At 36.1% G+C, this 24187-nt stretch overlaps 1 protein-coding gene across 8 annotated transcripts in view; it reads left to right on the top strand.

Moving 5' to 3' along the window:
• The window catches only part of HERC1 (HECT and RLD domain containing E3 ubiquitin protein ligase family member 1), a 107073-nt gene that overhangs the window by 78511 nt on the left and 4375 nt on the right, over positions 1 to 24187 (top strand). For 5 of the 8 annotated variants that reach the window (XM_075713745.1, XM_075713743.1, XM_075713744.1 and 2 more), the window contains exons 47-73: positions 299 to 499; positions 1125 to 1299; positions 2030 to 2300; positions 3195 to 3408; positions 4157 to 4416; positions 4989 to 5116; positions 6637 to 6764; positions 8010 to 8210; positions 9091 to 9221; positions 10281 to 10480; positions 10976 to 11090; positions 11639 to 11785; positions 12322 to 12423; positions 13452 to 13625; positions 13925 to 14218; positions 14991 to 15056; positions 15188 to 15313; positions 15790 to 15928; positions 16961 to 17142; positions 17895 to 18050; positions 18558 to 18680; positions 19270 to 19372; positions 20065 to 20234; positions 21645 to 21783; positions 22053 to 22222; positions 22621 to 22790; positions 22985 to 23150. In XM_075713745.1, the coding sequence (XP_075569860.1) occupies positions 299 to 499; positions 1125 to 1299; positions 2030 to 2300; positions 3195 to 3408; positions 4157 to 4416; positions 4989 to 5116; positions 6637 to 6764; positions 8010 to 8210; positions 9091 to 9221; positions 10281 to 10480; positions 10976 to 11090; positions 11639 to 11785; positions 12322 to 12423; positions 13452 to 13625; positions 13925 to 14218; positions 14991 to 15056; positions 15188 to 15313; positions 15790 to 15928; positions 16961 to 17142; positions 17895 to 18050; positions 18558 to 18680; positions 19270 to 19372; positions 20065 to 20234; positions 21645 to 21783; positions 22053 to 22222; positions 22621 to 22790; positions 22985 to 23150 (4451 nt within the window). Of the gene's footprint in view, positions 1 to 298; positions 500 to 1124; positions 1300 to 2029; positions 2301 to 3194; positions 3409 to 4156; positions 4417 to 4988; positions 5117 to 6636; positions 6765 to 8009; positions 8211 to 9090; positions 9222 to 10280; positions 10481 to 10975; positions 11091 to 11638; positions 11786 to 12321; positions 12424 to 13451; positions 13626 to 13924; positions 14219 to 14990; positions 15057 to 15187; positions 15314 to 15789; positions 15929 to 16960; positions 17143 to 17894; positions 18051 to 18557; positions 18681 to 19269; positions 19373 to 20044; positions 20235 to 21644; positions 21784 to 22052; positions 22223 to 22620; positions 22791 to 22984; positions 23151 to 24187 lie in introns of those variants that run through there. The other 3 variants (XM_075713746.1, XM_075713740.1, XM_075713747.1) reach the window with 3 other exon arrangements.

Below are 24187 nucleotides of genomic sequence, written 5' to 3'. Positions count from 1 at the left end.
GATGTGATGAGCTGTGTTTTAAAAAAAACAGCTAGGCTGATGCTTCAGAGAATTTTCCATGAAACTTCTCTGCATTATAAATAAAGATCAAATTTAATGGAGGGGGGCAAGAGCAGGATTTTGTTTTTCTGATTTACTATGTTGTGTCTATGTGAACATCAGAAGATGATTTTTTTAAGACTACTATGTTGCAGATCACAATACACATTTTATATCCTGTATTGGTTTTTTAATTAATTAAAATTGTTTAGTGTTTTAGCTTTTGTAACCAAGTCTAATTATATTTCTCCAATTTTAGAAGACTGGGATATGTTAGATGTAGATGAAGATGAAAAGCTGACAGGAGAAGAGGAGTTTGAATTACTGGCTGGACCACTTGGGTTAAACGATCGACGTATTGTACCTGAACCTGTACAGTTCCCTGACAGTGACCCGCTGGGTGCTTCAGTTGCAATGGTGACAGCCACCAACAGTATGGAAGAAACATTGATGCAAATAGGTAAATTTGAAATGAGTTTCATTCAAAAAACAAATACCTCTCCTTTCATGTGATTTTACAGGGGCAATGCAGAAATATTTTGACACTCTTTCCTGCCTCCCACCATGAGAAAGTGAAGACAGGGTTCTAAATTGTGCCTTTATTATAGGGAAGTTAGAGAAAGCGGTGTGAGGCGTTTATATTGGCAGAGGGCTTGAAGCTTTGATTTACTAATAAAACTGTAACCATAGTCCTACAGTAGATGCCAGTAGCATATCTTGCAGAACTCAAAGATGGATTTGTGGATTTAAGTTGGGACTTACTGACCAGCCTATTGAAATGCAGGATCAATATGTAAGTTTGTAGGCCTCTCTAATGGAAAAGGGAAACGGAGGAATTAACATTAACTTGAGTATTGTCAAGTTGTGCTTATCTGCCTTTGAAAATAAGGAATAATTAAATTATGGAGTGTATTTTGGGAGTGTATTTACCATGATTATTATCACTATAGTTCTGTATGTATGAAATGCTGAAAAAATTAATGAGTAATTTGCAAACTTGGGCCAAATTTGCTTCTGCGCTTATTACTATATGATAATGTTTTGGTTTTCTTTAAACACTAATGCAAATCATCATTGTTTCCAAGGCTGTCATGGCTCTATAGAAAAAAGTTCTTCTGGCAGGATAACCTTAGGAGAACAAGCAGCTGCCCTAGTAAACCCACATGACCGTGTTATGGCTCTAAGAAGAGTGACAGCTGCCGCCCAAGTCCTCCTTGCAAGAACTATGGTTATGAGAGCGCTCTCACTTTTGTCTGTCAGGTTTGTGGCATCCTTGGCAACACTTCCACCTTTCCATTTGGAACCAGTTATCAAGTTATGTTTGATAGGGATGCAGTTTTAAGCTATTTGGGAAAGTGATTCTCATTTTACGTACTTACACCATACTATTAAAAGAAAAAGTTCTCTTGGCTTTGTTCTTTTGAACCCTATCTTCAAACTTTATGAAAGAAAATTCTACATCTTGTATGGAAAGTGGACTCCGGTAGTATCAGCCATTCAGAACATAAAGATGCTGTGTTTGTCGGTGAGTTTTTGTTCAAGGCAAGTTTAGAACATAGATGTAAACTTTAGAGAAAAGAAGATGAAGTGAAGGAGTTGATGGGATACGAGGATTTAAAAACTGGCTTTGTACAAAATACCCATGCAACTATGAAGACATCGCAGAGATCTGACATGTACATGTGCATATTGTCATAGCATAACTCTAAACATGAATTACCCATATAACTTGGTTTATGAGTGATTCCAGGTAAACTCATGGATTTTTGCTAGGGCAAGTCTGTAATGTGTTTTTGTCTTCAGCTTAAAGAGAAAAGTAAAGGAAATGTAGCTTCATTTCTCTTTCTTCCACTTTCCGCTGCATGGTAACAATGTCCAGATAATCAAACAGGCAGTATTCACTAAGGGTTTGGGAATAGTTTTATCCAAACATAACTTTATTTTAAAATGTACTAACAAAACCAAGAGCATTTGTATTTATTTTTGACAGTGGTTCCAGTTGTAGCCTGGCAGCTGGTCTCGAATCCTTGGGATTAACAGATATCAGAACTTTGGTTCGTTTAATGTGCCTCGCTGCAGCAGGGAGAGCAGGCCTCTCCACAAGTCCATCCACTGTGTCAAGTTCAGCAGAGCGATCTAGAGGAATACACAGCAAAACAAGCAAGCCTATATCTTGTCTTGCCTATCTGAGTACAGCAGTAGGCTGTTTGGCATCAAACACTCCTAGTGCTGCAAAACTGCTGGTACAGTTATGTACACAGGTAGGACTGTTACTTCAAAATAAATATTTATGTTAAACTACTTATAAATGAGATGAAGCAATCCATTTTGTACATATTGAGAATTTGTGCTTTTATCTTCTGAACTGTGATGAGACTGCCCTCAGTTTGAGGATCTCCTTAGAGTTCTTGTTCATGGCTTTGCACAAGGGTATGTTTATTGTTGGTAAAAATCAAGTAACTACTTTTTTTTTGCGGAGTACTCTTTTCAAGTGGAGAAAAATAGATGTGCTTTTTGTATTGATAGGGTTTTTCTGTTAAAGTTTTGGGATTTTTGGAGTTAACTCTATGTGGAGCACAGATTGTTTATATTTAGAAAGAGGTGATCTCCAGCTGTGGTCATGCAGCAGGATTTCATATGTATCAGGAAACTTCTAAACAGAGTAACTGTTTTGTTCTTTTGAGTTTGAAATATAATTGTGGAGAAATAGGAGTGTTGGATGGGATAATGGATTTTATTATGTGCTACTGCTTTTTATCCTACCACCAGGAGCATATCTCTATAAAAAGCTCTTCTGGAAGTTCCTGGAAGCTCCTTAGTTCTTGCTGGTATTCTTAGTTACTTGATACTTCCCCCCCACCCCCCACTAAATCCCTGGATCTGGATAGTTGGTTCCATTAAAATTGGGTATTCCCCAGGGCAGAAGACTTTTCTGTATTGTACATGATCTTGGCCTGTTAAAATAAAAGTGGTTGCGAACAGAGAATTTCTGAAAAAAAGAAGTTGAAAATGTTTAAAACTCTGCATGAATTTCTGAAAAAAAAAAGTTGAAAATCTTTAAAACTCTGCATGACTTGTTCAACTAAAAATGTTTTCCAAAATTGATTTTTTCTGTTTGTTTTCGTTATTTATTGTCTTCAATTGTTTATTTTTAGAACTTGATTTCTGCAGCAACTGGTGTAAACTTGACAACAGTTGATGATCCAATTCAGCGAAAATTTTTGCCAGGTTTTTTAAGAGGAATTGCAGAAGAAAACAAACTTGTCACATCTCCGAATTTTGTGGTTACTCAAGCACTTGTGGCATTGTTGGCAGACAAAGGGGCCAAACTGAGACCAAATTATGATAAAGCAGAAATTGAAAAGAAAGGTATGATGTAGCTTTTTTTAAAATGTTATTAAATCTTCAATTCCTCATCTGTATTAAGGAGAGACTTCCTAGAATAATGTATAAATAAATATACCCTCAAAAATGTACAAAACTTGTTTTAATCAAAGTAATCTTATGGTTTAGTACACAAATTTTACTTAGAAATATGATCTGACTACTTAGTTGCATCTTTTGCCACTTCAAAAAAAATGTGAACGTGTGTGTATGCAAAGCCATATAGCTAAGACATTCAGCCTCGGTTGTGCCACCTAATGAAATTAAGGGGAATAACAGTTGACTGCTACCACCAAAGTAGTGTTCTGTCTCTGCAGAAAGTTGTGCTGCCTCTGCTGTGAGCGGTCAGGGAGCCAAAAAGCAACTGCTGTGCCTCAACAGCAGGGTGTTGCTGTGTTAAAGGGAGGGAAGGACATAGCAGTGACAGAAGCTTATCTCTGTCAGAGGAGGCATCTTCCTCTTCAGAAAGCCCTTCCCTTTGAACAAACATTTTCCATATGGTGGGAATAAGACTACTGTAATACTATTCTTAAGGTCTTTTTGTGAAATTTTAAAGGGGGGTATTTTTCTCTTAGTATCAGAAGAGTGTTTTTTCTAAGAGTTAACGTGATTGCAAAGTTCTTATAAGATGTTTGTTAATCTATTTCTTCTTTTCTGGAAATTATGGCTAATGCTGTGTTCATTTGTGTAATTCTTTAACTCATCTAGGCATCATCTCATTGTTTTGTTTAAGCAGGTTTAATTGCCCATTTGTATGCCCATCCTTCCTATGATCCTTCTGCTGTAGGCCCTCTGGAGCTGGCTAATGCACTAGCAGCTTGCTGCCTCTCTTCAAGGTTATCCTCACAACATAGGCAGTGGGCTGCTCAGCAGCTGGTGCGAACTCTTGCAGCACACGATCGAGATAATCAAACTATTCCTCAGACCCTCGCTGATATGGGGGGAGACTTACGAAAATGTTCCTTCATAAAATTAGAGGCTCATCAGAACAGGGTAAGCATGATTTTTCCCAAAAGTGCATGAATTTTAATACTCTCTTTTGTAGAATACAGAAAAAGTAAAATACTGTTATTTTACAAATATACTGACTGAAATGATTTCCCACAAGAAGTAATTTTTTGGTGATAAAGTAAGTTATTGCTTGAGGGTATCTCTGATGCAGAAAAAGGCTTAGATTCTTTGAAGCTTCAATTAAAGGGGACATGGAAGTGTTCTTGCATTATGTGAAATCAGCAGAATCACCCTAAATCTTTTATTAGAGTAGATCTTAATTTGCATTAATTTTTCTGTCATAGTAGTTGACATCTTTCTCCGGTATTCTGAGTGATAGTGGCCTGTGGAGCATGGGTCTGAACAAAGTGTAGTATCCTTATAATGCATGCTTAATTACAGTACACAGTATGTAAGAGTAGAAAAATATACCTTGTTTGATTGTTATGGTGTATTTCAATAGTGTAGCTAATGCTCTGTCCCATAGTTTAATGTTTGCTTAATATTAGTGAACAAACATACCTAAGCTTTAGATTTAAATTCTAGTTTTGCCATGACTACTTTGGTATTTGTAGGTTATGACATGTGTTTGGTGCAATAAAAAGGGACTTTTGGCGACTAGTGGAAATGATGGCACCATAAGAGTGTGGAATGTTACAAAGAAGCAATATTCATTGCAACAAACGTGTGTGCTCAACAAGCTGTAAGTTGATTCTTTATAATAGTCAGGTATTTAATTTAAGCTGTAATTGTGCATGATAATGAAAAGACCCAGCCCTGCAATATCTCCTGCACAGATATTCTCTCGTGTTTTTTCTGGGACTGTTGCTGTGTTTATGACATACAAAGTAAATTAAATACCTTAAAACTGAAAACAGAACTTAAGTATGTTAAAGCTGTTTAAAGATATTCTTAATTAATTCATATAATGAGAAATGGGTAAAATTAAACCTGTAAGGGACTGTCATACAAAAAAAAAATTTGAATATCCCTTCAGTGGGTTCCAGTGGACAGTTCCAGCGTATAACATGATAATTATGAGTGTGGTGGTTTGAGTCAAGTGTGAAAAAAGGATTTGTGACTCCTGGGATTCAGGAACTGAGCATAATTCTTCTTTGTGAACATTGTTCTTCTATTATTCATGTGGCAGAAAAGTGTGCTTCCTGTACAGTAGATTCAGAATTCAGTACTTTCATGGACTTCATAGCTAACAATCTCAATAATGACTTTAAGTACAAATACCATACAATTCTATTTGTATTCTTTTTTGTAGTGGGTAAGTGCCAGTTCATTTTTAAAGGTAGAATTATTTTTTTAGCCCTTAGAGATGACCAGATGAAAAGACATTATCCCTTCTTTTTGATAGAATTATCTCCTCTCTCTGTGAGAGTACTTCGTTTTTCTGAGTTCAGAGGAACAGTATTTAAATGCTACTAGATTACTATTCCCTGATACAGTGTTACTACCTGTTATGTTAACTTTTTGTGTTAATATTGTTACATGTGTTGTGTTAGTAAGTTAATGTTGTTAATGATAGTTACAACATCCCATTACCTGCTGTATTCACAAATTAAATGTCTCCTGCTTAAGCAACAACACACCAAAGGTATGCCTCCTGTATCTTCAAAAATACAGGGTGATGCAGTATTTGGCCTACAATGTGCATCTTGGCAATTTTATAGCCTTCATTTCCCTGCTACTAAAATCAGTAAAAACTGTTCCTGTCGTTTATGACCTTAAGGGCAATAAAACATACCAGTGTTCCCATTACAGTTAGCCAAAGCAAACTTTAAAATAGAATTTTAGAACAGTGTAACAACATTGTAACAGGAGGAAGAGTTTAAGCTAGAATTGAAAGCAAGATGTACCTCTCATTTCTTTTGTCCGAGCTACTCTGTTTCATGATTTCCTAGAAAGTTTTGCCCTCACCAAAGTTGTTAAATATGAGATATAAATAGGTGAAGTTAAAGATAATTAAACTTATTTTTCTAATTGAAACGTAACTTCAAATTTCTTACTGTGGAAATAACTGGTATCTCATTCTGTAATTTGAAGTGGTTTTAAATAGAATATAGAAGTATGAGCAGAAAAAATTAGTACAGAAATCTGCAGTGATGGCAGGAAGACTCCAGATTTTAACTCGGATATTTCATTAATTCTATGTTTTCTTGTCTGCTTAAAGGAGACGCCCTTTTTCAATTGCATTATTTTATTCTATTGTAGAGAAGGTGATTCTGAAGAAAGTCTGGGATCACCCAGTGACCTTAGTTTGTCTCTTGTCTGTTGGAGCATCAGTGGCAAGTATCTGGCTGGAGCTACAGAAAAGATGGTGAACATATGGCAAGTCAATGGTATGCTCTTAGCTACCTGTGCCACTTTATGATACAATGTATTTCTAGGAAAGCTGCTAAGTTATTGAATATTTGTTTACCAAAGTATTTAACTGTGCTCTCCATTTTAAATGCCTACCATCTTCCATAAGATCTTGTAAACCTATTTAATTAGAGGAAGGCACTAACCACAAATGGATGTGTGATTTACAATTAATTCAGTAGAAAACTGAGCAGCATATGAGTCCTTGTTGAATCAGAAGTGTTTAGGTGTGAGGTTTGATCACTCTTAGCAATTTTTGTCTGTAAATACTATCTTCTTATAGCCTGTAAGGATTACCTCTCTATGTGCTACAGGGAAAATGCGAAAATTGACTGAAACAGATGGAGGGAAGGATTGCTAGAGTGATCAGCTAGATGAAATGCCTTCTAATGAGAGTAGAATGAGTGAGCTTGGTTTATTTATTTGAACAAAAGAGTCTTGGAGGAGGAAGCTTATAAATAAATACATTAGGAAGATAAACTCTAGGAGAAGCCCAGGGAGAAAAAGCAGCTATGTAAGCAAATGGGTAATGTTGATGCAAGGAGAAATGTAAATAAATTGGCCATGAATAACTTCAATAAAGTTTCTAATATTTAACAGATTGTGATCTCATATTTTGTAAGGAGGAGTGACACCTGGGGAAGAAATACTATAAAATGAATTAGCTAAATTTATGAGATTGCATTGTGATAGAAATGACTGAACCTGATCCAGGAAAGGCCCTTTCCCGTTGCTTGGTTCAGTTTGTGAACATCTTTAAGTGGGTTCTCTTACATTTTTACTGTCATTTGTGCTGCAATTGACTAATCCAGCATAATACCTTTAGAACTCTTGTGCGAGGAAGACTGTTAATTACTTTGTGATTTGTAATCTCTGAAACTTCATTCTGTTGTTTTGTGTTTAGGAAAATCACCGGTTACACTGCCCACAGGCAGCGTAATAGGCAGTCTACAGAAAAAGTATAAATTTACTGAGTACTGAAGAATGTAGCTTCCTTCCTTAACAAAACTATGTAACTTGACTGACAATTGAGATTTGTTAGCTAGATTTTATGTCTGCGTAGATTAGTGGACCATTGCTTCGTAGGCTTGTAACTTACATGAATTTGTAGTATGTCCTAGCTCTAAATGGGATCTCTTGATATTTTCCCATGGAAAGTATTTTTGTTGTTTTCTTTTCTTTATGAAGATGAAGTAGTTTTAAAAGACTTTTTGGGCTCCTAGGAGGAAAGGGATTATTAGATCTTCAGCCTCACTGGGTATCTGCTCTAACTTGGCCAGAAGAAGGGCCAGCTGCAGCATGGACAGGAGATGCTCCAGAATTATTATTAATTGGTCGTATGGATGGATCTCTTGGTCTTATTGAAGTTGTAGATATTTCAACCATGCACCGGCTAGAACTGGAACACTGCTACAGAAAGGATGGTAGGTGACTGTATCAGTATTTAAGTAGAAATTAAAATTATTAATCCCTCTCCCCCCCGCCCTTTTCTTTTTATTAAGCAAGTATATAATCTCAATTTTTTTATTATTGTTCATGGGATATGACTTCTGGTAGTTTACCTGCAAGCATCATTCACTTACATTCATAAGAGGAGAAAAGTCAGTGGGATACCCATTTGCACCGTGATTCCCCTACAGCAGAGGCAAACAGTTTGTAGCACCCTAGTCAAATCCTGACATTCCTTGCCATCATATAAAATCAATATAGATTCCCTGCAGTGTTTGCTCTGCCTATAGATAGCTTGTAGTCAGTGTCATTTGAATTACTGAATTATTGCCATTTTTCCTTTGTAGTTCCAGTTCCAGTCCCAGGGGACATGAAGTAGCACATCTTTGGTAGCATTGTGTGGTTTTGCATATTGCTTCTTCAGGAAATTTGCAGATTTTTTGGCAGAATCAAGTGAGGCAATATCTATGTGCTAAGAAAGGCTCCAGCTGTTTTCAGTGCTTTTCTTAGAAGCATCCCTGTCTCAGATACATGTATAGGATTGAGTCTGCTTTTTTTCTTTTCCCTTGCATTCCCATGTCAGGAATATAAATTCAATTATTTTAATAAAAAGAGGAAGAATGAAAAAACTATTACAAAATAATTGCAACAGCTGTCATTACAGTGGCTCTCAGTTTTAACTTTACCATACAAATTCAAGAAAATTTTCAGACCAGAAGTATGTTAAGTATCCTTTGTGATGTGGGAAGTTGTTATGTACTTCATACTGTAGACAGTGTTGCACTGCAAAAACCTCTTTGGCAGGAGTGAAGTTCAATTTCGTTTAACTAATTTTTGTGTTGTCTGTTTTTGTAGTGTATGTCACATGCCTTGCCTGGTTCAGTGAAGACAGACCATTTGCAGTTGGCTATTCGGATGGAAAATTGCTAATAGGAACAAAGGAACCACTTGAAAAAGGAGGAGTTGCTCTAGTGGATGCACATAAGGTAGAGTCAGTCTTTTTAAAACTAATGCATAAGTTTTGTAGGTAAGGATCTGTTTAAGCTAGTTTCTGTATTTGAAAGCTATTTATAAAGTCAAGTGCAGATTATTCTAAGAACACGTACCTATTTCTGATACGCATATTAAACACAATATATTTTAAAGGAACAGTCTAACAAATTTTTTTTTAAAAAAAAAGGAAAAATAAATTTTATAGTCTTTTTGCTAGTAGAGATTGTGAAGTGTATGTGCATACAGTGACAGAAGTGTATTAAGGACGCAGCTATGCATGTTTGGATTTAAAAGACTGTAGTTCTTTTATTTTGTAAAAGTGCTCATAATAAATTTTAATTTTGGTTATGTCATGTGTTTTTGTAAAGCTTAAGTTCCTGTGCAAAGCAAAACATGTTTTCTAAATATGCAGCCACAAAGGTTTAGATCCTTCACTTGGCTAGTATGTAATAATAAGCCATTAATAGTCCATAAATGATTTGTTAGGCTAAGAGGAGAATTCCTCAAGTGTGGGTGTAGTAAAAGCATCTTGAGTGCTTCCATGAACTGGTCTTGGTATTTGAAGCATGGTAGTCACAGAAGTGAGCATGCTGTGACAATAAAACTATACTTGCCTTTTCCACAATGGGGTGTTGTCCTTTCCTACCTCAGTTAGACACAAACCTGCACCTGGCTCATTGCCTAATATGTCTGTGAACATATCGTCATTAAGGTAATTCATACTACAATTTCATAATATATAAAAAGAAGGAAAAATTGTCTGCTTCTTGGGGGGGGATCAAGAAACATGTGCAATGAAGAGAGAACATTTTTTATTCTATGCTTTCCTTTTAGTTTCTCTCAGGAACCTAGTATTTTATTTTAATTTGATAGTTCTGAAAAGTATCATTACGATTTCATAATTGCAACTCACTGTCTCTGTAATGATTAATTTGAGAATAAAATGTTCTTTATTATTAATAATTAAACATTACATTAACTCTGAAAGTTAAATTTTCCCTGCTCTTACTGTGTTACTTCATATAAACTTTTAATTTTTTTAAATCCAATAGGATATGCTTGTTAGTATGAAGTGGGATCCAACTGGTAAGATCCTCCTGACGTGTGCCAAAGAAGAAACAGTGAAACTCTGGGGATATATGGGAGGATGTTGGAGACGTCTGCATTCGCTGTCCCATCCAGCTCTTGTGAATGGCATCTCCTGGTGTGCTCTTCCAGGGAAAGAACCCAATTTGCAGCTTTTATTAGCTACGTATGTAATTTTCTAAATTGTTTTTATAGCTCTTTTGCAGGTCTTTTCTACCAGTCTTTAGTGTCCAGAGCAAAGAAAAGTTTTGTCTCTTTTTTTCAATAACGGTAATTCAGTAAGCCGGTTGTCATGAGATCTGTAACACTTCAGAATTCAAATGGAAAGAGTAGCTCTGGTCGTGTTACCAGCTGTTTTCTCCATGCCATGAGACTTGTGTATGGTGGTCCTGCTTGAAATTTTCTTGTTTCATCCAAGTATTTTTTCTGAGAATGCAGTGTTAGTAAAAGTTGAAAAGCTAAGGGGTGAGGGGGGAATAGGAAAAAATGCATTTATCCATTGGGAACATGCCTTTCCACTTTACTTTAGATTAATCGATACAATATAGATTTACAGGAAGGTGGTGAAGACTACTGATACCTTAAGTTAATACCACACCACTGGTATTTTGTTAGTTAATACCTTTACTTTGTTTTTCTGATTTATCCTGACTTCCTTCAGAGGATGCCACAATGGTTTGGTGTGTGTTTGGACTGTTCCCCAGGACATAGTAATCACATTGCAGTCCAGCTCAACTTGCTCAGAAGGATGGTGGGACCAAGAAACAAGTGCCAAGGTAAAAGGAATAAACTTGGTGTTTAAGAAATTCTCTTTGTTCGTTCCAAAATTGGGGGAGGAGAAGAGTGTGAGCAAGTTACTTGAATCTCAACATTTCCTGAGAGAAGACATTTGCTAAAAAGTTTATATTGCATTTGTATATGTGTAGACAACTTCAGAACAGGAAATGAAAAATCAGATGTTTAAATGAATTTTATTTGGCTAAAGATTATAATTTGATCTGTTTCAATTTTTTTAAAGTTAATAAATTTATACTATAATAAGAGTTCAAAATTTTTTCTAGATAAAATTAAGTCAAGATTAATTTCACCTACATAAATTGTAATGTGGTCTTTAATGTTGATGGCATTTTGTAAGGAGAGAAAAAGATAATGTGATAAAGATATAAATAAAATATGATCATAGTATTGGTGTTTTTTATTATCTTACGGAAATTACCCCATCTCTACAGATGATCAGTATTTATTGCAGAATACAGAAGCTGTTATGCTATTCAGTTCTCTGTAAATACTTCACAGTGTTCCATAACTATGAAATAATTTGCAGGATGGATACAGAAAAGCAGTAGAAGTCAAGTGTGTATTTCAACTGAGAGGACATATTACTCCTGTTCGTACTGTTGCATTCAGTCCTGATGGACTGGCATTAGTATCTGGTGGACTTGGTGGTCTCATGAATATTTGGTCTTTACGGGTAAGATCATCTTTGAAGTGGCATGATTCTTTTTTTAGTATGAATATCTAAAATGGCCAAGGTATCAGACTAGCTTTCTTCCTCCCCCCCGCTCCTCCAGTATGTTAGAAACATTAGAGAAAGCATGGTATAAAATTATAAATAATAAAATATAAATTGAAATTGTACTTAACATTGAAGTATTTTATATTTTATGGGTCTACTATTGATTCATGCTGTAGGCCTGGTTGTGTTATTTAGGCTTTGCAGAACCAGCCACTCTCTCTTTATAGTTGGGAACAATATTCTCTTACTTTGAGAACTTTTCCAAGAGTCAGATAATGTGGATTATTAAACACTTCTAAATCCTTAGTTATGTTATCTCCTTACTATGATAAAAACACTAGACATTTTTTTGCTTTTAGTATAAACATTGCAGTTTTTAAATAGTTATTGAAGAGCTTGGGAGAATATCATCCCTTAGGAATGTGATTGTATGCATTTAAACAGAAAAGTGTCTGTGTATACACACTGACTCAAAACCCTTCTTTCCTTAGGATGGTTCAGTATTACAGAGTGTTGTGATAGGTTCTGGAGCTATTCAGACTGCAGTATGGATACCTGAAGTTGGAGTAGCTGCTTGCTCTAACAGATCAAAGGTGACACTATGTGTTAAAGTAATGTTCTTTCAAATTTTTTACTAAAAGAAAATACCATTTGTCTGTCTGTATATATATATATATATATATTTTTTTTTTTTTTTTTTTTTTAAATCTGCAGATAGAACTCTCATATATATATTTAAGAGACATTGTTTTGGCTTTCAACTATCACCTGACCCTAAAAAGGGTGGGGGTTTTTAATAGTATCCCATGTTTAATTTGGGGGCAGGGTGGAATCCTTCTGAGCCAGTGGTTATAAAGGGTGCTGTACACTGGTTACATCTGCTTATCTGTTTAATGGCAGCAGCCATAAACGGACAACAAAAATAGGCAGAAGACAGATTTTGGGTTTTTTTTCCTTTATGCAACATGAAGAAATGTTGCATTTCCCCCAGCAAATAAGATACTTACTTCAGTATCTAACTTAATCTAAAGCATCCTCAACATCAGAAATAATTTTAAGGAGCAGCAGAATTTACTTCAGTGTTTGCTGTGTCAGGAACTGCTGGCATCGGAACAGAAGTTTTATAACAGTTCATTATTCAAAAGATGGTAATTTTTGTGAATGAAGATAAATATGGCACAAGTTACAGCTCCTGTTAGTAGAGCCATGCTGCATGTGGTTCTAAATGTTTTGGGATTCTTTGAAAGTCTTTTCTGAATTCAGACCTAATATTGAAGGTCACATTACAAGGCAAATCCTAAAGTAAGGTTACACCTAAACTAAATACTAAACTAAGGTTACAGCATTCACTGAAATGAACTTTGCTTATTACCATGCTTGTATTCTTCCTTAGAGTGATAATTGTAGTGTTGCCATGGGAATGTGAGGAAGTGGCAAATGCAGATGGCTACTCTGTAGCATTGTCAGCAGACTATTCAGCAACAGAGACAAAAATGTTCAAGCTTGTGTATTTTCTGGCCCCTATGGAAACTAAGATAATTGGTGATAAATCAACAGAGCTGAATAATCCTGCTCTATGAATTTTTAATTTCTGATGTGTCTTGTGACTGCTATTAAACAGGATGTGTTGGTAGTGAACTGTACATCAGAATGGATATCTTCCAATCACGTCCTTGCAACATGTAGGACTGCACTGAAACAGCAAGGAGTTCTGGGATTAAATATGGCTCCTTGCATGCGAGCTTTCTTGGAACGTTTGCCGATAATGCTTCAGGAACAGTATGCTTATGAAAAGGTAAGAAGAGCTAATGCGAACATTTAAAATTCATGTCTAAAATGAGGTTACTGTTGGAATCTCAGCTGGTTTCAGTCCTTCACCACAGAAAACCCAGAACACTTTCCTATATCCTGTTTGCAAATGTCTTCCAGTATTCTCAAAGCTAGTAGTCTCCTAATTTGAGAATATTTCAAACATTAGAAAAATTTTGATTTAGCGTGGAGGAAAGTATTTTTCTACAGGGCTAGCTTTGTTGATTAATAAATATTTCTAACTTTGCATGTTCAATTTCTCTCTCCCACTCCCCTCACCTTTAGCCCCATGTTGTTTGTGGAGACCAGCTTGTTCATAGTCCTTATATGCAGTGCTTGGCATCACTCGCTGTGGGCCTTCACCTAGATCAGCTCTTGTGCAATCCCCCGGTACCACCTCATCACCAGAACTGCCTCCCTGATCCTTCAGCCTGGAATCCCACAGAATGGGCCTGGCTAGAGTGTTTCTCTACTACCATAAAAGCTGCTGAAGCCCTGGCCAAGGGAGCACAGTTTCCAGAATCCTTTGCTGTTCCAGACCTGGAGCCTGTTCCAGAGGATGAGCTTACTCTCCTAATGGTAAAATATTCTATGCTGTCTCAACAGCGAAGCATGTTGTTATTGAGCATATGGTATGATGCAGTTAACACCTCTGAACTGTAAAGATTTATATTCATTAACATAGCACCAGCAATAAGTGTAAGTTTATTGTTTAACTAACTGGGTAGAATGTACTGTAAAGATGGCTCCCTGTGTGTGTAGTCATGAGCGCAAGTCAGTTGCATGTTAAAAAAATGTAACAAACCAAAAAACAACCCAAAACTGTGACAGCAATTTTCATATGTGATAGAAGCAAGAAATGTAGAGCTTTACAATGCTGGTTTTAGAGTAACATTTTGGCACATGTCTACACTGAATTATTTTGTTAGTGTCAGTTGTCTTTATGACTTGTTATATGTAAACCAAACTAGAAATTTTGGATTAAGAATTTTTTGGCAGGAAGCTTATAACATTTTAAGCCAGTGTTTGCAATTAAAACTTCAAAAAGCCTTAAGCATCAGTAATAGTAAAAGATTACTTCATCATTAATTTTGTCTGATTTTCTTTTTTTATTTTGATTGCACGTCATGGATAACAGTGTCATTGCTAGATAGGTGTAGTAAGGAAATAAACTTGGTCTATGGACAAAAATAAAGTATTTGAGTCTGTGCACATTCATTCTTACTGCTAAACTGTTTAGAATAATTTGAATGTCAATAATGTTCTTAGAAAGGAAAATATGTATTACATATCAGCAAAATAATGTGCATCTCTTGAACTCAATGTCGTAACTGTGGCTTTTGTTGTGTAGGATAACAGTAAATGGATCAATGGTATGGATGAACAGATAATGTCTTGGGCAACGTCAAGGCCAGAGGTTAGTAAAATTGATAGGGTTTGGGTGTGGGGGGTTTGTTTGTTTTTCATTTGTTTTTTTAAAAATTTTTTTTAAACATCATAAGCTATTGAAAATACTGTTCTAAAGCATTCTTTCTTGCTATTCCATAGGATTGGCACTTGGGAGGTAAATGTGACGTGTATCTGTGGGGAGCAGGAAGACATGGACAGTTAGCAGAAGCTGGTAGAAATGTCATGATACCAGTAGCAGCACCTTCATTCTCTCAGGCTCAGCAGGTGAACATTTAAAAACAGTCATGTGCTTCTATTTTTAATGATTTAGCATGTATTGTTTGTACAGTTTGTCAAAATCTCTCTCTAAATGTCTTTTCAATTTGTTGTTTGAATTTACTATAAAGTACCCCCAAAACGTGTGTTTTCACTCAAGAAGTCTTTAATTATTTGACAAATTCAAACCAAGAAGCCATGAAATCTGACAAAACAACATTGTTCAATATGAGCATGATTTGAAAATACCTGCTCAGCTTTAATGTAATAATGTGCCCATTTTGCTTTCTGAAGGAGTGAGTGAAGTCTTAATGTTAATAGGGTTGTCACACAGGTATTTGCAGTGTGACAAAAGAGTCTGTTGTCTTGATATAATTACAGAGAAAAAAAATTTTAGAAGATGATTGTACATTGCAATGCAGGTATTACAATGTTGCTGCATCTAACAAAAATTACTAAAACTCCTTTGTGTCTCTCTAAACTAGGTTGTTTGTGGTCAGAATTGTACTTTTGTCATTCAAGCTAATGGCACGGTTTTGGCTTGTGGAGAAGGGAGCTATGGGCGACTGGGACAAGGAAATTCTGATGATCTTCATGTGTTAACAGTCATCTCAGCACTGCAAGGTAAAGTTGTTGGGTTTTAAATGAGTCGATAAAGCACAATTAAGTGTTTTGGTAGTTAATATAATTATTTGTGTTGATGCTATTTTTGCAGATTTACACATTAAGGTATTGTAGTCTTTAATTAAAAAACTGAACAAATAAACTAGATGTTTTATTTCTCCTTTAAGTAGGAATATGTTAAAATTCCTTAATTTTAAGAAGGCTTCAGGGAAAAGTGTTTGCTCAAGATAGGAACATTTCATTTCAAAACTAATGGCAGGCCAGAAGCATAGGTTGTACATGAGAAGAAAGAGGTTTTGTTTAAAATAAAAATAAATAAATAAATTGCTATAACAAGAAAACTGTTACTGTGGTTGGTTCCTTTCCCCAGACTTAATTGGCTACCACTAGGGGCACTTGGATAAATGTATGTTAAGAGTTTATTATTGTCGTGGTTTAGCCCCAGCCAGCAACTAAGCACCACGCAGCGACTCGCTCACTCCCCCTACCCCAATGGGATGGGGGAGAGAATCGGAGGAGTAAGAGTGAGAAACACTCCTGGGTTGAGATAAGAACAGTTTAATAATTGAAATAAAGTAAAATGGTAATGATAATAATAACAATATAATAATGATAATAGTAATATACAAAGCAAGTGATGCACAATGCAATTGCTCACCACCCGCTGACCGATACCCAGCCAGTTCCCAAGCAGCGATCACTGCTCCCCGGCCAACCCCCCCAGTTTATATACTGAGCATGACGTCATATGGTATGGAATAGCCCTTTGGTCAGTTTGGATCAACTATTCTGGCTGTGCCCCCTCCCAGTTTCTTGTGTACCTGGCAGAGCATGGGAAGCTGAAAAGTCCTTGACTAGCATAAGCAGTACTCAGCAACAACTGAAAACATCAGTGTGTTATCAACATTCTTCTCCTACTAAATCCAAAACAGCACTATGCCTGCTACTAGGAAGAAAATTAACTCTATCCCAGCCAAAACCAGGACAATTATAATTTATTCTAAACTTTGTTTTCTCATTTTTCTTTAACAGGCTTTGTTGTAACACAGCTGGTGACCTCTTGTGGATCTGATGGACATTCCATGGCTTTAACAGAAAGTGGGGAAGTGTTTAGCTGGGGAGATGGAGATTATGGCAAACTGGGACATGGGAACAGCGACAGACAGCGCAGGCCTAGACAAATAGAGGCTCTGCAAGGAGAAGAAGTGGTGCAGGTTCCAAAATATTTTTTGTCTCATACAAACTGCAGGCTTGGTAACCTAGTGCTAGGAACATTGCAGAACCATTGTCAGTCTTGACAGTTTGAATTCATATACTGAATGAAAACAGGCAACTTTTTACTTCTCTGAGCATTATGAACCAACTTGATAATTTCCAGTTGAAGGGTATTAATATCACAGAGCTCATTGTTGATGTGTGATGTTGATTGACAGTTGTTACTGGAGAAGACTAAAAATTAGAAAGAGCATGGAAGAGAGGGATGATCAAAAGATTGTCAAAATACAGACACGATTTAGAAGTTTCCCTTGGTCCCTGTCAGGTGTCTTAGACCTACAAAACCAGTCACAGAGACCTCATCCTAAGTACTAAGAGTGCATTATGACAATGCACAAAAACACATTTGTCTTTGACTGGAGGTTTCTGTATAAAAATGTAGAATATTTGTACAACAAAAGCAATCTGTTTGCAGAAAACAGTAGTTGGTAAAAATGAATAAATAAAACACCTGAAAGCCTTTCTGCACACAAATACCTTCCTGTCTTCCTCCTCAGTGTTACCATTGAGCAGAATAAGAGATAGTTGTTAGAGAAATCATAATACTAAAGTTTCTGTATTTTAGCTCTTTATAAAGTGAATATAGTTTAGGGGAGGAAGAGGTATTACATATTTACATGTAATAGCTAATATAATTTCCCCCCAAAATTTAAAATGTATGTAAAAACCACCATGTTTATTTTGTTTCCAGATGTCGTGTGGCTTCAAACACTCTGCTGTGGTGACAGCAGATGGCAAACTTTTTACATTTGGAAATGGTGATTATGGGCGATTAGGACTTGGAAATACTTCTAATAAGAAACTTCCAGAAAGAGTGACGGCGCTGGAAGGTTACCAGATTGGACAGGCATGTTTTATCTAAAACTAGCAATGTATCTTTGTTTAAAGCTGATGTTTTCACATATTTGAGTGGTTTGGGTTTTTTTTTTAATCTTGGCTTTTATTTTGATTATGATGGCAGAATTGGACTATGCATAATTTTTTAAATAATTACTTTCCTGACTCTGTTGATCTTCTTTCTGCAAAACTGCCCATGTTTTTTAAGATTTTAACATTTCAAGATTTAGATATTTTTAAGCATGAATTCATGAGCTATTTTGTATTCTTAAACAATGAGCATGTATAACATAATACTATCCTTTCATTCTAGGACCTGAGAGGAAGCAAATACCTAAAAAATATTACTGTGGTCCTAAATGTCTTTCAAACACAATAAGCAATGGAGGTTTTAAAAGGATACTTTTTAAAACACAATTTTTCTTTTCTTAAAGATGTTTGGGATGTTTGAGTTAGTAGTAAGTTAGCAAAAATTGTGGTAATAACATATTTCTCCATTTCCAATTCCATCAACCAGGTGGCCTGTGGACTCAATCATACTGTAGCTGTGTCAACAGATGGCTCAATGGTTTGGGCTTTTGGAGATGGAGATTATGGTAAACTTGGTTTGGGAAATTCCACTGCAAAATCCTCACCGCAGGTTAGAATTCATAGAGAAATTATTCTTTGCATAAATTTTCAATGTTGTTAAACGTGTTATGCAGTGTTCAGAGTGTAACTTGCAGAAGTTAAATTATTAATTCCATCCACTACTTACAATCTAGCATAAATAATTCTGATGATACATTATGCTGATAAAGTATCATACTTTAAAGGATTTCACGTAAATAATAGTGACCTTATCTCAGTGGCAATGCAAATAGTGAAAATCTTAGGATTAGCTTAAAGAAGAGAGCTTTCTTATTTTGGAATTTGGGGGGAAGGTTGTTTACACACTCACCTACTTCCTCCCATGCCACTACCTACTCACTCCTAGTAAATAGAAGGTATTTTGTATCATTGTACATAGAGTAAAGTGTTAGTTCCATTAAAGAAAAAGAGAAAACTGTGTCTCAGTTTCCTGTATTAATTTACAAGCATTAATTAGAGTAATCCTACAATGTGTGCATTGCACAGTGGGAATTATAAAATTTCTTTTTGGAAGCAGGAGTTACAGATTAAATTCATGCTTGCTTTCTGTTTATATCCTCATAATACCATAGCTCTTTTTCCTTTCACTTACCCCTTAGAAAGTGGATATTCTTTGTGGAATTGGAATAAAAAAAGTTGCCTGTGGAACCCAATTCTCTGTTGCATTGACAAAAGATGGTCATGTGTATACTTTTGGACAAGGTAGGACAATCTGGTATTTGGACCTTTCCATCTATAGGTTTGTGTGTATTGCAAGTGAAAAGGAAGAATATTAAGACACATTTATAAGACTGACCTAATGCTACTTTTTAGATTTGTGCTGACCTAATCTAAATTATTGAACTTCAACAATGCAATTTTAACATAGGCCTAAAATCCAGATTTGTAGCTCTATCTAGTTTTATCTCAGGATAGCCTTTCAATTTACTGATTTACTTCTTGAAGAGTGTTTTCCTAAAACTTCATTGAATTTAACATGTCCAAAAACATTGGGTTACTTAAAAGTTTACTTTGTCGAATAAAGCATATGCCTACACAAGTTGTTTAAAAATCTGGACAGGAGAATTTCCAAGTGCACTGAATTAAATATGTTTAAACTTCTCAAGTCATTTAATTCATATGTACTATAAAACCATACATTTAGATGTAGAAGTCTTGTTTTAATAGAATTTGATCTTGTTTCAGATTTAAACAGCTTTAGCAACATTAATGAACACTGTAGGAAGCACTGTTTTGTAGCAAATATACACTAGATTTCTCTCTAACCAGTTGCACTTGTGTCCCAGTTCCAAGAGTATGTAGAATTGCTTTTTGTCCCTCCCTGACTTCTGCCTGCAAGTAAAATTAACTTTTTAATGTTCTTTACATACATAGACGTGTGCTTGCAATTTTAGATCGACTGATAGGTTTGCCGGAAGGTCGAGCTCGAAATCACAACAGACCCCAACAAGTTCCAGTACTGTCAGGAATCTTCATTGAAGACATAGCTGTAGGAGCAGAGCATACACTAGCTTTATCATCCACAGGGGATGTATATGCTTGGGGTAGCAACTCTGAAGGGCAGGTATGTACTATTCCCTGTTTTTTTCTATCCTTTGTAAGGCCATAATTGCACTTTACAGATGTGGTTGGAATATTTTTATTTTGGTGGAAAAGAAAGCTTTTATTTTTGTTCTCCTTCCCCCTCCAGCCATAACAACATTTTAGGCATTTCCGTTATTTTCTTTTTTATTTCCTATGTTCTTAGGTGGTAGTAGTTTGGGAAAGCACTGCAAACATTCTACCCAAATGATTCTAATCAAAGCTTTTTTAAAAAATTACAAATTTTTACCTAATTCTTGAGCTGTCATAAATTTTTTTAATATCATAACATTTATGGTTGGTGTCAGTCAGATTTGTGAACTCTTTAGATGCTTTTCATAAAGAAAATATAAATTAACTTTTTTTTAGAGAGTAATTTTTTAAAGTCAGAAATAAAAATAATTGTAAATAATAAATACTCTCTTTTCTTTGGGACCCTAATTTTATCCCTGCCCTTAAAAGTCTGTTTTCCTCCCTCACCCCATGTATAACTCAAATTTTGAAGGGACTTCAGTTTTTTGACAGTTTTGCATGCTACAAATATAAGAAGCAGCTTTTTGCTATGTTGGCTGTTGGTGTTTCCAGAATTTTGGGCAAAGTTCGTCCTCTGATATTTCAGGATTGAGTTTTTGAGAAGGGTTGTTAAGCAAGTTGTTTAGAATAATTTCTGAGAGGAACCTCTTCTGGTTTTGGGCTGCGGTTTTTTTGTTTGTTTTGTTTGGGTTTTTTTATAAGGGTGCTTTGCGTTTCTGGAAGAGAAAAAATTGTTAGGGTAAAAAATTCAGAGAAACTTCATTCTGACAGCCTGTTTTATACACTGCAAAAAATCTGTTTTATATAAAGTGGTAAAAAAATTATACTCTCATAATATGAAATTTTCACTTTTAGAATATGAAACTAGATGATGATATGAAACTGTCAGTACAAAGTCAGAACAGCTTCAGTAAACTTTTTCTTTACACAAATTGTGTTTTCATAAATTATTGCTAGAACATTATGTGCTAGAACAAAAACGGTATTAAAATGGCAAAGGGGAGACGTATGAGCTATGTTGACTATGCATGAGAAAGACTGTGCAACATAGATGACTTGGCAGCATAGATTAGTTCCTCAGTCTGCAAAAGAGCTTGCAAAAATCGCTATTTTAAGGACTCTTTGACACTTAGATCTGCTGCTCCCATTGAATATGGATGCAATATTCTATTGAAAATAAAAGGTAAATCCTAGCATAATGAAAGATATAGATGGTGTAAATATTTTTTATCCCAGTATAAGCTGTAGATTAGTACCATTTTTTACCATTTGCTCTGAATTTTTGCTTAGAGAGTTTTAGAAGTATCATCACAGTTGTTGATTCTTCTTTGTCCCTTTTACATCTGTTATAAATTGTCAGCTTGGACTGGGCCATACCAACCATGTCAGAGAACCAACCCTAATAACAGTCCTGCAAGGAAAGAATGTTCGACAGATTTCAGCAGGACGTTGCCACAGTGCTGCCTGGACCGCTCCGCCTGTCCCACCAAGAGCTCCAGGTGAAGAACTGAGACTGTTTTTATGGTCATTTGATTTAGTCTTTGTGTTTCCTGGGGCATGAGTGCAACAAGAACTTCTGAACATTTGGGACAAAATTTGTTTTGTTCAAATTACCTTAGTCTCTTAATTTTGCTATTGTCATGGTTTAACTCCAGTAGGCAGCTAAACATCACATAAGCTACTGCAAAGAAAATCAACTCCATCCCAGCCAAAACCAGTACAGCTACCCTTTATGAAATAATGCTTTTTTTTTCTTTTTCTGTGGTAGGTGTTTCAGTGCCTTTACAGCTTGGTTTACCTGATGCCATTCCACCACAGTATGGGGCACTCAAAGAAGTGAGCATTCATACAGTAAGAGCAAGGCTCAGACTGCTGTACCATTTTTCTGACCTCATGTACTCTTCATGGAGATTACTTAACCTCAGTCCCAATAACCAGGTAAAATTCCATTTGGGGGGCGGGACAACCCAAAACTGAAACAAACAGCTTAGCTGTGTTGTCTTATGCCATGTTGCTAGAGAGTTTTTGACCAGACCAAGATGGATCTTAGTAATAGGTTCTATAGGTTTTTTGTAATAAATAAAGAAAAATATAAATCCCGATTAAACCAAACTTCGTCAAAGTATTGTTATGTATTTTCACTTATGCTAACAATGACATGTCAATGTTTCGGTTTCCAAAAGCTTACTAGCCTCAAAGCTAAAACAAAAAAGTGCTAACCTGTCTGTTCCCTGAAACATTGAATTGCTAGTGATTATTACTAAGGCTTTTATTCTGTAAAGAATGGAATTAATATAATTTATTAATATATTTATTCTCATACCGCTTTACTGCAGAACAGTACATCTCATTACAATGCTGGAACATGGGGAATAGTTCAAGGACAGCTAAGGCCCTTGCTAGCACCACGAGTATACACACTCCCCATGGTACGCTCTATAGGAAAAACTATGGTTCAGGGGAAAAACTACGGGCCACAGATTACTGTGAAAAGGATATCAACCAGGTCAGTATTGTTTTCACAAGCATTGTATTAGACCTCAAACAAATACTCATACATGTTGTGTAACTTTTGGCATACTGAGCTCTCTCTGTACAACTTTGTTAATCAAGTGACTTCACTAGCCTTTACGTGTTTGAGTTTCATTGTATGGCTGTGTCTTTTTTTGTTTGTTTGTTTTTGTTTGTTTTTTTTGAAAGAGGTCGGAAATGCAAGCCCATTTTTGTACAGATAGCAAGACAAGTGGTAAAGCTGAATGCATCAGACCTTCGCCTACCTTCCCGTGCCTGGAAGGTGAAACTGGTTGGAGAAGGGGCTGATGATGCAGGTGGAGTGTTTGATGACACTATTACAGAAATGTGTCAGGTATGAAAAGTCTATTAGTTCAAAATGCCTGAGTAGAGTTTTTGTTCTCTCTGGTGTCTTTTAGTATTTTTCAAATTTCATTTTTGGAGCTCAGTAAATACTTGTTCTTCAGTCCTGAGCCACAGCACTAGAGCTGCCTACTTAGGGATGTCTCTGAGGATAAAGAAATCTTCCTAGATTGTGGCAAGGAGATGCCATGAGGCCACACTATAATTAGTATTACAGTAGGCCCCTTGGAATTCTGAGATAGCCCCTATGCATTATGAGAGCATTTTCCAGCTTCCCATTCTGTCCAGCCAATAGCTTCTATAAGAGAAGTTGTACTGTATTCCATGATTACAGTATATTCCATGCATACAATACAGAAACACCTCAGGCAGGTGTTTCTCATATGTGTCACCTCTCAGCTTCAGTGCTGGAAAGGAGATCAGTAGCAGAAAGTGCACATTTTTGCCTGTCTGTAACAAGGGTATTGTTGCTATTGTCAACGTAGCTGTCATCTTCAGTTTCCAAGTGAATCTGAAGGCTTCAGACTACCAGGACTAAGGTAAAGCTGGTCAGTGCTAATATGTACTGCTTATAGTTTTAAAGATGTATCTCAACCCTGTGACACAGCTATGATTGTAGCTAGGAGAAGGATTCAAGATAATGCTGGCTGGAGAAGTTTGGTTTTTCCTTAATCTTCCAGGAGCCTCAAAACCCAAAGAATTGAGGATTAGCGAGGATAATCAGTGTATCTGCTTAGTCTGGGACAGGGCAACAGCTATGGGTAGTGCTGGAGCTGGCACTGGAGTTAGAGTTAGGATACAGGATGGAAGAAACTGAAGAACTCCGTTTATTAATAGAATTTCTGAAGCCTGTAAGACCTAAGAGTAGGGTTGATTCAGGTAAGGACTTGAAGTGTAATTTCTGGGTTCTTCCCTCGACAGTTTACATTAAATATGAGGTGTGATGAGGGTTCAGAACAGAACTCATTGAAAAATTCGCTTCATTTTTGGTTCTTGAAAAAGCTGCACCAGTAGGGTGTATAGCTGATG

The sequence above is a fragment of the Pelecanus crispus genome, chromosome 7, assembly GCF_030463565.1.
Source record: "Pelecanus crispus isolate bPelCri1 chromosome 7, bPelCri1.pri, whole genome shotgun sequence".
Lineage (NCBI taxonomy): Eukaryota > Metazoa > Chordata > Aves > Pelecaniformes > Pelecanidae > Pelecanus > Pelecanus crispus.
This window is presented reverse-complemented; position numbering and strand designations above follow the sequence as displayed.